Source organism: Equus caballus, chromosome 5 (genome assembly GCF_041296265.1).
Source record: "Equus caballus isolate H_3958 breed thoroughbred chromosome 5, TB-T2T, whole genome shotgun sequence".
Classification (NCBI taxonomy): Eukaryota; Metazoa; Chordata; class Mammalia; order Perissodactyla; family Equidae; genus Equus; species Equus caballus.
In genome coordinates this window covers 46,874,124-46,887,446 of record NC_091688.1, presented here as the reverse complement: position 1 = coordinate 46,887,446, position 13,323 = coordinate 46,874,124, and the positions used below count along the sequence as shown (strand labels likewise).

General features: G+C 41.1%; 1 protein-coding gene across 1 annotated transcript; it reads right to left on the bottom strand.

Moving 5' to 3' along the window:
- Positions 1-1,299: 1,299 nt before the first annotated feature.
- Positions 1,300-5,745, bottom strand: TXNIP (thioredoxin interacting protein). Its single transcript, XM_023641298.2, has 8 exons — positions 4,910-5,745; positions 4,348-4,420; positions 4,086-4,233; positions 3,781-3,883; positions 3,394-3,650; positions 3,129-3,285; positions 2,849-3,000; positions 1,300-2,716 (listed from the first exon to the last, which is right to left on the bottom strand). The coding sequence occupies exons 1-8, from the start codon at positions 5,157-5,159 to the stop codon at positions 2,681-2,683; spliced, it is 1,176 nt and encodes a 391-aa protein (XP_023497066.1). The 5' UTR covers positions 5,160-5,745; the 3' UTR covers positions 1,300-2,680.
- Positions 5,746-13,323: the final 7,578 nt, after the last annotated feature.

Below are 13,323 nucleotides of genomic sequence, written 5' to 3'. Positions count from 1 at the left end.
ATCTCGTACCAGTAGCTAGGCTGTGTACACACACAGCCAGGCTTATGTGCTCCATGGTCTTTCCATCCCTTTGTCCTGCCCTTTGGCCTGCTCTTGTCCTTGCTCTACTCCTCCAGTCCCTGGAAAACAAGCTACAGAAAAAAAACTTTTCCATTAACTTTGACCTAGTTTCCTGGTCACAGATTCGAAAGAGGGAGGTGCCAATAAATTCTTCAACAGGTAAGAAAAGGAGGCAGCAGAGCTAAGAGTAAAGGTGAGAGTCACCATGGCAAAGGTGATCTAGAGACTGACACCTTGAGAAAGAGACAAAGAGAGCCGGGAGAGAGCAAACTAGCAACTGAGAATGAAAGATAAGATACAACAAATGAAGACTGACATGAAAAAGACTTTTTTCAATCTCACTTTCTGTTCAATTCACGCTGATTGAACTTCCAGGAGTCTGAGGTTTGGAATTAATACCTGGAGGTTCACAGAAAAGCCAACCCCACCAAGTAAGGGCCAGAACTAGATCTCTTTGCATAGGTTTAAATGAGCCAAATCAGGAAGTACGTTAACCTCTGCCATCTCAGGGTTTCTCATCCTAGTCACCGCTCCAGGAATAATAATAATCCTTTCATTTAGAGGTGGAATTGGGACTATCAATCTACTGTTATTACTCCACAAAGAAATAGGAACTGCTGAAGCATTATCCTAAGGGATGAGGGTGGGATTGGATATTCAGCAAACCCTGACTGAGACGATTATGGGCTCGGATAGGAACTGTACTAGGAACTGCAGATAAAAAACAGCATGCCTTAAAACAATTTAATACTTGTAACTAAATCCTTAACCCCTGATTATCATCATCTTGCTTCTTATTGCAAATAAACCAAGTTTACACTGGGAAAAACTTCCTGTGATAAAACCAAATTATAAAATATGGAAGCATAACCCTTTCCTTCCAAATGTCCTCAAGAATCTTATTTCCCTGTACTTCAAGAGCTCATTAAAAAAAAAAAAAGCTTGTGCATACCAAAACTGAAGGAATTTAGTGATTGATTATGGATGTAGAAAACTACCTTAGACTACCATAAGATCCCACCAGTTTTTTACTGAATTGGAAAAAAGACTAAAGTTAGTTCAAATTCTCTCCCTCTTCACCCTCCGACACCCCCTCCCCCTGCCTGTATTCATTAGTCAATAGGGCATGTTCTCTCTACAGGGTTTTCAAGAACATGAATCGTGAAATAGGGAAAAAGCTCCCTTAGGCATACTTTCTAATAATTTCTCCAATACCATCTCAGACAAGAAAACAAGCAGTTTCGCAGTTAAAAAAACTTTAATTTTATTTTTATTTTTTTTACAAAGAATATCCCCACCTGGGGTGAAAATATATCTGGTTAAGTACAAAATATAGCTTTTATTATACAAAAAGATATACAATTAAAAAACAAAAAATAAAACCACCTTCAGCCCACATACTTTCTCAGAAAAGGGTGGCGAGCTCAGTGCTCTGACACAGGACAGTGAACAAAGTGCTAAGGCTGAGGGTGACTGACCAAGTGCTAGCGGCTGCAGTGAGAGGAGCTGTCAACATCCCTGTCTCCTAACAATGGGCAGGAAGGGAGCCCTGGGAGCCTTCGTGGACACCTGCCCCCTAGTTTCTCATGGCAGCGTCTGGAGGCTCTGATCGTAGTGCTGGACCATCTTGATCCAGAGTTCCTCCTTGCATTTGCAGAAATCACAGTGGGCAAGGCTGATAGCAGCAACCCTTCTCACATAATTAGAGTATCACAATGACAGAATTTTGCACACTGGGATGAAGTCTCAAAAACAGAGTAATACTTACTTTCGTCATTGTGCTTACCCCTAGAGACATAGTAGACCAGTTGTAGCTTACATTTGAGATAGGAAAAAAAAACCCCAAAAAGTCTGATAGGAATTAAAGTGCTAAGAACATCACCTCAGAATCTATTCCAAAGAGTCCCATGAAAAGAAAAACACCTTCTCCCATATGAAACATGCTCATAACAGGAGAACACAGTGCTATTGGCTCTAGAATGGCTTTTAAGACCTTTAGTGGGGCATAGGTACTACTGCTTTAAGCCAAATTAAACCTTAGAGCTTCCTCCCTTTAATTCACATGGGAAACTCTCTCCAAACCACATCACCTCTGTAAGTTTTTTTTTTTTCTTTAAGTGTAAAAACAAAGGGCAACAATGATTTTAAGAACTTCCTTTTCCCAAAGTTTTGGCCATGATTTTTTCCTTCTCATTTTCCTAGTTTGCTAAATTGGCTCTGCTCCACATGGCACCAAAGTTGTAACGATCTGTAACCCCTTCCAAAAAACCTTGGGAAAACTACACCAGGAGGCTATTTCTACCCCTTATTCAAAAGTACTGAAAAAGCCTCAATTTTCAAGATCTGAGAAAACGGGATGGGCCTGAGTTTTTTCTAATATGTTTTTAAACCCGTCCACAGCAAACACCCCCATACCACATCATCTTGCTGGCTGAGAACGAGTATGCACCCTTTAAGACCCAGGAGATCACCTACTGATCACCTCCTACACTTGCGAGTCAGAGGCTGGGGTGGACCCACACCCCACTTAAGAGACCATTGAGTCTTTCAAAAAGTAAGAGTTCAGGAAGAAAGGCGGAAAGAAACAAGTAGGTACAGCTGCTTCTTTTCTTCCACATGCTCACTGGACATTGTTGTTGAGGACACCGGGATCCACCTGGGAGGAAAAAAGAAAAGACCATTTTAGTCTGAGTAAGCAGGAAAACAACAACTCAGTTCAGCAATCCCTCCAAGTCAACGTGCTACTGAAGGCTTAGGACAAACGTAGTGGTAATACGACAATTCTCACCTCAGTATAAGTAGGTGGTGGCATGAACTTGAACTCAGGAGCATACATAAAAATAGGGCTATCTTGAGGACTATCTGTGTCATCTAACAGAGGAGTGGTGGGGCTCTCCAACAGGTGATCTTCAGGAATGATATCCATGTAGCAAGGAGGAGCTAGAGAGAGAAAGTATGGGGATAAGAAGCTTGGCCGATAAGAAGCTTGGCCAATAAATGCCTGACCATCTCAGTTTTACAAACCCAAGCAGACCAGAGGAGAAGAAAAGACACTAAGTCTGGCTCACCTTCCGGAGTATCAGGGATGTTTAGATCTACCCAACTCATCTCAGAGCTGGTTTGGCTGGCCATGCTGGATGTCCGGCTGCTCAGACCTGACCTGCTGCCAATAACCAGGGGCAGGTCAAGAATGACCTTCTTGGAACCAGGGATGCTAACATAGATCTAGAAAAAAAGATGGCAATTTGTTGTTAGACTAAAGATCTGGAGAAAAACACCACTATTATTATTTTGACAGATGAGCAATTTCTCTCTCCAACCCCACTCACTCACCAGTAAGAAGTATTCAACTCGAAGGATGTTGCAGCCCAGGATAGAAGGCCTGATCTTCTGCACACGAAGGCTCTTACCACGCCATGATGCACAGGTTCCTGAGATAATATGATTGCCTCTGACTGATGACAGCTTCTCCGTCAACACCTTGGTTTGGCCATTGGCAAGGTAAGTGTGGCGGGCTACAATGGCAGCTTTGGGGATCACGATGCGGGAACACGTATTCTCAAAGTCAGCATGGATGGAAATCTCGTCACCTAGTAATGAAGATGGAAAACTAATGCTCAGTACAGTTAACGACTTTTCTTCTGTTCTTGTCCCCTACTCTCACCCCCAAGCCCACATTCCTGTTTCATCAATGTACCATCTTAAGCACTAGGTTTTTACCTTCACAAAATCCTTTTCTGTCAATTCTGGCAGAGACAGACACTCGCCCATCAGGAATGAACATGCAGGAAACTTTCTTCTCCTTTTTAGCAGACACAGGTACCTATGGGGAGAGATGGGGAAATATTTTGAGAACTTCTAGAGATCCTTTCTCTGCTTCTTTCTCCACCCCTTAGCTGGAGTAGGCAGCTTTCCCTCCCCGCCTTGGTGACTTAGGACTTGATTCCCTAAGGTGCTTCAATCTAATGCCCAAGACATTTGACTTATCCCTGAGACCCAGAATAGAATCTTAAAATAAACCTCACCAATAAATCTGGGGTATTGACATCCACTAGATCCATCACTTCAAAGTTTTTCTTTGTCTCTTGAGTGGGCTGGCTGGGGCGATCAAGAAAAGCCTTCACCCAGTAGTCTACACACCCATACTTTCCTTTGAAGGATGTTCCCAGAGGCCTGTGTCAAGAAAAACGAAAACTTAAAAATCCTCTCCCTAAACAATAAGGGATCAAAGGAGTGAAAAATTTTTGGAGCTCCAACAGTCCAAAGATGCATTTAGCTGATACCTACCCCTCAGGAAGCTCAAAGCCGAACTTGTACTCATATCTGTTTCCAGGTCTCATGATCACCATCTCATTCTCACCTGAAAGGAGACAAAAGTGAGCAGCTATTAGATGCATCTGTGTGATAAGGAATTCTTGGGCAGCAGGTAAGAGCACTGTATTACCCCCCATTTTCATCTCATGTTTTTAAATGAGGAATTCTGATGCATTTTGTTGGACAAAAAGTTGTGAAGCCCGGCAATGCTGAATGACTCAACCAGGACAGTTAAACTACTAACATCTCAAACAGGAAGCAAGAAACAATAAGCAACATATGCATACAGAAAATCTTTAAATAGCTAAGATAACATTCCTCGGGATCACCTTCAGAACACAGCACCAAAAAAAATTGTACACATCATCCTTTTATTTTGGGGGGTAGGGGACTTCGCAAATTACAACTAAAAAGGAAAAAACAAAACACAAAATCCAAACCACTCAACCCAAGCAACTTAGAACACAGTACAGGCTTCATTTATTCGTCTCAAATCAGCTTTCACCCTCTGGCAAAGAACAACTGGGCCACTCACCTGCTGGCTGGTCTTCCAGGAGAAGCGTGTCTTCGTAGCGCAGGTACTCCGAGGTCTGTTTGCACTGCTGGGATCCCTGCATCCAGACGACTTTGGCCACTCCGCAAGCCAGGATTCTGACAGCTTTCACTCGAGTGACTTCACACACCTCCACTATCACCCGGCCAGCCACCTTCTCCCCACAGCCGAACACCTTGTCAGGGTCGTTAAAGACCACCTCGAAAGACTTGATCTTCTTGAACATCACCATGGTTGCGCTGCGTTGGGTCAAGAGTTAGAAACGGGGGAAAAACAAAACCCCTTTGCAATAAATTAGTATTATTTCACTCTTCAAATCTATACTAAATTTTTGAAAAGATGTCCAAACAACGTAAACTGCTCCTTATGCGAAGGGATTTCGAGAGAAAAAATGTGCTTTTAGCTTTCTTTCCTCCAACAGCTGGAGAAGAGCTCCGACCTCAGCGGGACAGAGAAGCGTACGAGATCCGCTGAAAGAAAAGGATAGTTTAAACTGGGAGCCGGAAACAGCTCTATATAGTAGCCCGGGCGGGGAGGGCCACGCGAGCGCTAGGCCGGAGGCTCGTGCTGCCCTCGTGCACAACCCTCCCATTGGCTGCCTGGTGCTTGTTTACCAGGAGCTCAACCAATCAGCGAGGTCTCAGCGGCGCGTGGACACGGTGTGCTCCTGGAGCAGCGGGGAGGTTGTTGTGCACCGCCGCCTGGCTGGGAGGAGGGGGCGGAGGGGCTTCGGAGCGGCTTCCCTGCGGCCCAAAGGAAGAGGGGCCTCGCTGATCCTAAAATTTGTTCAGGGCCATTGGCCGTCGAAGGGCGGGTGCGGATGCTTTTGGGCTGGGAGCGGTGTTTTGAGGTAAACGGAAAATGTGCTTATGAGGGAATTTTGTGCCGAACCTTAGCCAGAGCAATTAATTTAGAGGCGACCGTTTATTTCCAGCTCACAAGTCGCAAGTCGTGTGAAAAACAATCCCATGGCTCCAAGAATACTTTAGGATGGGGGCGGAGGACAGGGAGTGCTGGTGTTACTGTTCGGGCAGAACCCCTTTGTCCCTCATCTCTGTTAGAACAAATGAACAAACCTGATGGCTGTAACGCAAAGGAGAATATGTCACAAGTTTTAAATCTCTGTTCAGTCGTCATTGGAAAGCGAGTATGTGGGACTGATCGGCCTTCTCCCTCCCTTTCTCTTGGGCTGTGTGCCTGTGCTGTTCGTCAGCCCCTGTTCCCTCCATTCTGTTTTCTGGAACGGAAATAGTAAGGGCGTGTTCACATCGTGTTGCTTATTCCCTCATCTCTTCAGTTTCCACCTGCCAAGTTGGGGAACACTGTGTTCTCCCAGTTACCTCATTACCTCTTGAGGAAGGTGTGTTCTTGAGGCTCGCACTCCTTCCCTGCTATCCAGGAAAGGAGAAAGGGAAAAAAAAAGGATGCTTCACTCTTTTCTCTTTGTGCCTGAGTTACTCTGTTCCATCTTTAGCCCCTCACCACCTCACCAAATCAAAGGTACATGCCTAAATCTGTTGTCTACACTCCTCACAGCCTTCAAGTTAGTTAAAAGCAGGAAAGTTCTCACGTTTATAACCAAAGTGTCAGCGAAGAGATGGCTGTATTCTTATTTGAAGGAAGAATTTCCTTATCTTTAAAAATTTTTTCTTACGTTGTTTCAAAATCGGTAAGAAAGGAAAGAGAAGACAGAAGGGTCACAAGAACACTATACATTCAAGTTAAAAGGGACCCCGATTCTTTGTTGTCATTTGGCTGTTTGTCAGATGGGTTTTTCCTGAGCTGGCCATGAGCTGACTTGGGAGCTGAGTCCTGAGGAATTATTTATAAATGGAATAAGAAAAACTTGTATGCAGAGATACTGGGATTCTTCCCCTTTTGCTTTGATTCCTGGGCCCCTCCCATCTCGATGTTGGGGTATCAGGAGATTATTACTTCATTTCTTCTGCTGAAAAGAGGAAGATAATGTTCCCAAGAGTGAAATGGGGAAGTAAATAGAAGTACTAAAATATACAGAAATGTTACTCTCAGCAAAAAGAAGGCTATTCGTTGCTGTTAAGGATCCTTCTTCCTTCCTCATACACCCTAACTGGATTGACACTTTAAGGCTGACAAGTTACATCTTAACCCCAATATTAAGCAAGCTCAAGAAACAGGCATTCAGACTCTGTTGGAAAACATATGCACACACAGCACCAACCCCTAGGAACAAAAAGGGGAACATGTTGATCCTTAGCGTGTGTGGGTTTGAGGCAGCACCCTGTTCTAGAAAGTTAACCGACAAGGCTGGAGTTGTTTTCAGTCGGTCAACAATATTGATTAAATTATCAGGAGCAGGGAAGGTGGGACTCTCACTACAGTAATTTAAAAAATTTGAAATTGTGGCTTCTGGGACACCTTTAGTTTGGTGGGTATGAAAGTGTAAATATGAAACATCAAAATGTTTACAAAGAAATACATGAACCAATGTTGTTAAACAGTGTGTGATATGTGACTACATAAATTTTGAGGGGGCAGGAGGAGAGTTGGGTAGTAATAGGTCCGAGTGGTGTTGATTTGGGACATCTTGGAATGCTGATGTTTATTTGGGCCCATCTATGAAGGGCTGAATTTTTGAGGTTTTAAAAATGTTAATACTCTTTTGCTTTAAGTTCATCTTACAGGCTGTGGTTTCTTCTTTCTTTCCCATTTTGCAGAACTCAGTACAGATTACTTGTTTGCTCTGTGTTATGCCTGGGTTCCCTTAAATGCCAAAAAACTATTTAGCTTTGGCAGCAAGCAGCTGCCTACCAGGCCTGTAGCCAAGGAGTGTTCTGAAATAGAGCCCTCCTGGACAGAGTTGTTTACGACCTTTCACCTTATAACCCGGTATGCTGATAAAAATCTGCCCCCTCATTTTTCTTTCCCAGTTCCTGAGTGGAAGGAAGAAAAAATCTTGTAAATTCCTGTTCTGAAAACGGTGTACAAGCACTTGTGGGGTGCAGGGGGAAAAAGGGCAGGCTCAAGAGGAACAACAAAATAGGGCTAAGTCCAAGAGTTTTGCAAGTTAGGTCATCTTTATCTGCTCCTTCCCTACCCTCTTCAATCCCAGTGCCAATAGGAAACCAAGTGATGATTGTTCACTTTACTGGAGTTGGTTCAGTAAAGCCAAAGCTTTCAGGGAGGGAAGTGGCCTCAGCACTCTGTTGCCAGTCAGACAAGGAGCTGGTTGCATTTCTCTTTTCCTTAGCCTTGGGCCTAAAAAATATTTAAAACTCTAAAGACTTACAGTTCCTAATGCAAAACACCCCCCTTTCTTTGTCCTTTTAATCCTTGTGTCACCTCCACTCTGTAAATTTCCCTTTAGCCTTATCCATCAGCCAGTTCCCATTTTCCCTTAGAGAATATTAGTTTAGGGGCAAATAAAGGTCAAAAGGGAGTGTGGAATTCAAGACTGCTCAGCTGTGTGTATGCCTCCAAGTCATAGATAAATAAGAATATATTAATAATTGTATAGCATCTTAGAATTCAGAGTGACTTTTTTTTGTCATTTATTGAGTACCTATAATGGACCAAAGCCCTTCACATAATTACCTCAATGCTATTTTATTTATAAGTTCATCTGTCATCTTGTTCCAGAAAGGATTTAAGGTTAGATCATTTCATTTAATTCTCACAATAACCCTGTGACTCAGGGTTGATTAAGTCATGCTCAGAAAGTTAAGTAATTTGCCTGAGGTCACAGATTTTTGTAAATACAGTAAGATCTTGAACCCAGTCCTGTCTGATCTAAAGTCTGTACTCTTTGTAATATGTTGTCCTGCCTCTTGGTGCTTTTACACACATATCTTGTTTGATCTTCACTGTAAAGGATTTGGGGCAAGACTCATAAAATTTTAGAGTTAAAGGCAACTCTAGCAGTCTTTTTTTAAAAACCAGTTTCCTTATTTTAGTTAAGTGACTTGCCCTGGGGCAAATAGGTAGTAACTGCAGGAGCCACTCTCCAGCAGAAACCCAGGATTCTTAGTACTTAATCTAGAGTTCTTGTCTCTAGGATGCTTTGTGAGCTTAGCTTAGCTTTAATTATTAAAAATTCCTCATCTGAAAGCCCACATTTCATATTTATTGGGGTCTACTTTTCTGCTATGTTGAGGAAAGAATGAAATCTAGGAGTTGCCCAATTTCAGGGAAAGATGAGAAGAGGAGATGGATTAATTTGTTCGGAACTATTGCAGACTCATTTAGGATATTTCTTAAAGTTGCTTTATTATATTAAAAAAAAATCTTATTTCCCTTCTCATGGTATCACTCTGTCTGCTTTCTTTCCTTTACTATCAAATTTCTTAAGAGAATAGCTTATACTGGCTTAGTCTGTTATCTAACCTTGCCCCTTTGTAGTCTAGCTTTTGGTACCACTGAAAGTCTTCTTTAAGGTTTCCAGTGGAAACAAGAGTGGTTTTTTAGGCCTTATTCTCCTTGGTTCCTATATAATTTGGAAACTGCCATCTTTTTAACATTTACACATTCATCTTGACTTTTGGACTTTATTCTTTTCTTCTTTGCTAGCAATTCCTTTTTTCTCTGCCCCGTGAAACCTGTTCTCAAGGGCTTGTCCTCGGTCATCTCCTTTTCTTTCTTTAAGCTTTGCTCTTCAGTTTGCCCATCTGTACATCACTTATGTAAAATCTGTACTATACCTTTAGCCTGTCTCCCCAGTTCCAGCTGGCATCTCAAATTCAACGTGTCCAGTGTGGAATTCATAATCTTCCCTCTGTGCTCAAACTCAGTTCTTCCCCTAGTTTCTTTTAATGGAACCGTTATACGTTCCCCCAGTTGTCAAGGCTTAAAATCCAGGAATTGCCTTTGATTTCTTCCTCTCTGACCTTCCTCACATCCAATCAACTGCCAAATTCTGTAGAGGCCATCTTTCCAGTGTTTCTTGAATCTATCCCCTATCTTTTATTCCACTGCCACCACTCTGGTATCTTTTATTCCACTGCCACCTTTTTACTTTTGTCTAGATTATTTTAATAGCTTTTAACTGATCATTCTGCTATAATCTATAGACCATGACTAGATTAATCTAACAAAATTGAGTTCCAGTCTGTTCCTGTGATACTCCAAAACCTGTTGCTGACTGAATCGAATTCAAATGCTTCAACCTAGCATTTAAAGCCTTCACAAATTGGCCTCAACCAGACTTTCCCGTCTCATTTCCCACTACTTCCTCATGTATGTACCCTATACCTCAGCCAAACCTGAGTACTTGGTGTTCCTCTAATATATCCTTCTCTGCCTTTGTGCCTTTGCTTATGCTTTTCTCTCTACCTGGAATGCCTGACCATCCTTCTCATCTCTGCTTTTTGAAATCCTACCCACTCTTCAGCAGATAGCCAAATAATTTTTCCTCTTTGAAACTTTCTTGATTCCCAATCCTTTCATCTTTCACCTTACAACCAAATAGGATTTCATTCTCTTTTGAATACTCCATAGCACGTTGTTTATATTTCTCATATAGAACTTAAATGTAAATTCCCTTTTCTCTCCTAGATAATGAATTCCTAGAGGGCAGAGCTACCACCTTTTTTTTTTTTTAATCTTTGTATTCTTCATAGCATCTAGCATAGTACATTTCATAGAGTAAATATGTTATTAAGTGTAGATTGAATTGATAGATTCGGGTATGTCTCTGGGGTAGAATATGCCACTAATCAGAACCTCGTACTGTTTCTTAGCAGTGTTTGATTTTAAACCTCAACATCAGTTCCTTCTGCCATCCTGTAATGTGTATAACCAGTCCCTCCTGAAAGCCTATGGCCCAAGGTATGTATCAGAACAAGGATGGTAAAGTGGTGAGAAGTGATGGTTTGTTTTTCCAAGAGGGGAAAATTGGACTGTGTTGATGTTTATAAGCATGAGGGAGACAGGACATTGTGTGCTTAGTCCAACTTCCCCTTTTCTGAGAAATTCTTTCTTACACAATTCAGTAATCCATTTGGCTCAGCCCTGCCACCCACTGGGTAAATTAATGTACTATCAAGACCCTTAAGTCCAAGAATTGTCTCAAGCACACAGAAATTTTTCTGAGACCTGAAACTTGACCCATACTGCTCCCCTGAGTGGTGAAAATGATTCTTTAATCATGAGAAGAAAGGAGCAGAGGAAGCAATATGGTGTTCATGACTGAGAGTAAGAAACTACATATTAAAACAGTTTTCTGTTTTTTATCCAGACTGACATTTAACAATACTTTCTTTGTTAATAGCAGTTTATAGTGTCCATAGAGCTAACTATACATGTGTATTATAAAGCAATTGCACAAACATTTGATCCTCACTATATAGGCCGGCAGATATTTTGTAGAAAGGAATATTGCGATTCAGAGAGCTCAAGTGACTTGCCCAAGTTCACACAACTAGGGTAAACTTCATCTGATTTATGGTCAAAGATCTTTCCACTAGAGCATCTCTGATCCTTAAAAAAAAAAGTCATCTCCTTTGTAAAAATTTCTGTGATTTCTACAAGCAGATTTAATTGTCACCTTCTTTGTATTCCTACAGCATGTTGAACATACTTCTGTATGTTAAGAATATAGATCATTTATCTTGTAATTATCTGTTTATCTGTCTATTCCTTCCCACTAAACTCAGCTCCCTGAAAGTAGGAACCACATTGTTTTGTGCCTTAGGCATAGTTTAGGTGCTTCAGAAATTCTAAAGAAGGGTCAAAATCAATCCATACGATTATTTTCACCTGATCAGCTAATGTGTGGCATATGTTGTCCATCCCATTGCTCATCCTTCTGATTTTGGTTTCTTCTCCAACACTGATGGTATCCCCTTCAGGTTTTAGGCTTGGTTGTGGTAGATGCAGGGCAGTGACCTCCATAAAGAGAAAAATAAAACCATGGCAGAACATTTTGTTTCAGACGCTATATTTTTAACAAAAGGCCTTTCACTTCTTGGCTGGGTGAGGTGGGGTGGGAGAGCAGAATGCAGAGGCTGATTAACTTTTTAAAAATTTGACTTACCTAGTTCCTCAGAGGTAAGAGTAGAAGAAAAGTGCTGTATCAAAGACTGATTACACGAAACCCTTGATCTTAAAAATATTGGTTCTTTGAACCAATAGCAAAGAATAGTTCCGAAATAGCCTTGTAGTAGAGGCAGAATCTAGTTATCCTTCCTGATTTCTCTTTCACTTTCTCAAAGCCCATCTTCCATTTACACACAAATTTTATCTCAGGAAACATATGTAATTTAGTTCTTCCTATCAATTGTTGGGAGGATAATGAATAATTTGGTTTGGGAGTAGGCAGAAAAATTGAGGAAGGCTTTTATTTTCTAAAGTTCTGCCTTCTTTTCTTTCCTTAGTGCTGGTGCAGTTTCTTGGCACTCATCTTGAGAACGATAATTACTGGACGGTGGAAATTGTCTGTTTCCTTGAGAAGAAATGTAGGAAGGAACTTGCCGTGGAGTTAGAAGGTAGAGTGAAGCGGGTAGGGAGGGGTTGAGTGGATCTGAGAAATGGTTGAGGTGGTCACAAGTCCAGGAAGTTAAGGGGAAAAGCTCAGGACTGGCCAAGGTAGAAATGCCCTCTCTTTTTTAAGTCAAAGTAATGTAGTATAATGTAGTTAAAATCACATAATATTTAATGTTTACACAAAAAAACAGCAGTTCTTAAGTCCCTCTACTGAGATAGTGTCTTCCAACTTTTCATCTGGTATTTACTTCATACTTCTAAATTATGTGTTTCTTATTTTCTTAATTTAGAAATATTAGACATATCTACTCTTTTTTTGTTAAAGTAATTGAAATTTTAAGCATCTTACATCACATTGTATCTCTACCCTCCCTTTCCTCTTTACTTATCCTCCCAATACAGTTATATCGCAATTTTGGCTAAATTGATAGTCAGTGTTTACTTTATTATCACCGTGTAAATAATATCTATTGTAGAGCCAAGTAGTGTATTTTGATATTTTTATGTCTTGAACAACCCTTTGTTTGTTGTGAAGTTATAATAATTTATTTAGTTTACTATGCACCTATCTTCAGTTTATTTCAGAAATGCAAATTCTGTCAAATGCTTATTAATATTTTCTCTCAAATGATCAACATATCAGATAATCTAAGAAATTAATTTTCTTTTCCTTGGAGACTTGCCCCATCCTCACTAAGTAATTCTTTTTAGTCACCAACGCCACCTGCTGTCTGTTAGTGGAGTGGAATGAGAAAATTATGAGGCACAGGGTTGATATTTTTAAACCAGAAAATGTCCTTTCTATGGTCTCTGACCTTGAGAGTGACAATTTGGAGGAAGGAATATGGTCCTTGTGATAGGAGTAGAGGAGAGAATATAAACTCGTTACATATTCTCTTCCCTTGCCCCATCATCCTCTTCTTTTCTGTGTTTTCCTA

What these genes read in the sequence shown, in the direction of transcription:
- TXNIP (XM_023641298.2), bottom strand. Translation starts at nt 5,159, where the DNA reads ATGGTGATGTTCAAGAAGATCAAGTCTTTCGAGGTGGTCTTTAACGAC. An exon ending in CATCCCTGATACTCCGGAAG is followed by an intron (nt 3,001 to 3,128) that starts GTGAGCCAGACT and finishes TTCTCTCTCTAG; the next exon opens with CTCCTCCTTGCTACATGGAT. An exon ending in CACCACCTACTTATACTGAG is followed by an intron (nt 2,717 to 2,848) that starts GTGAGAATTGTC and finishes TTTTCCTCCCAG; the next exon opens with GTGGATCCCGGTGTCCTCAA.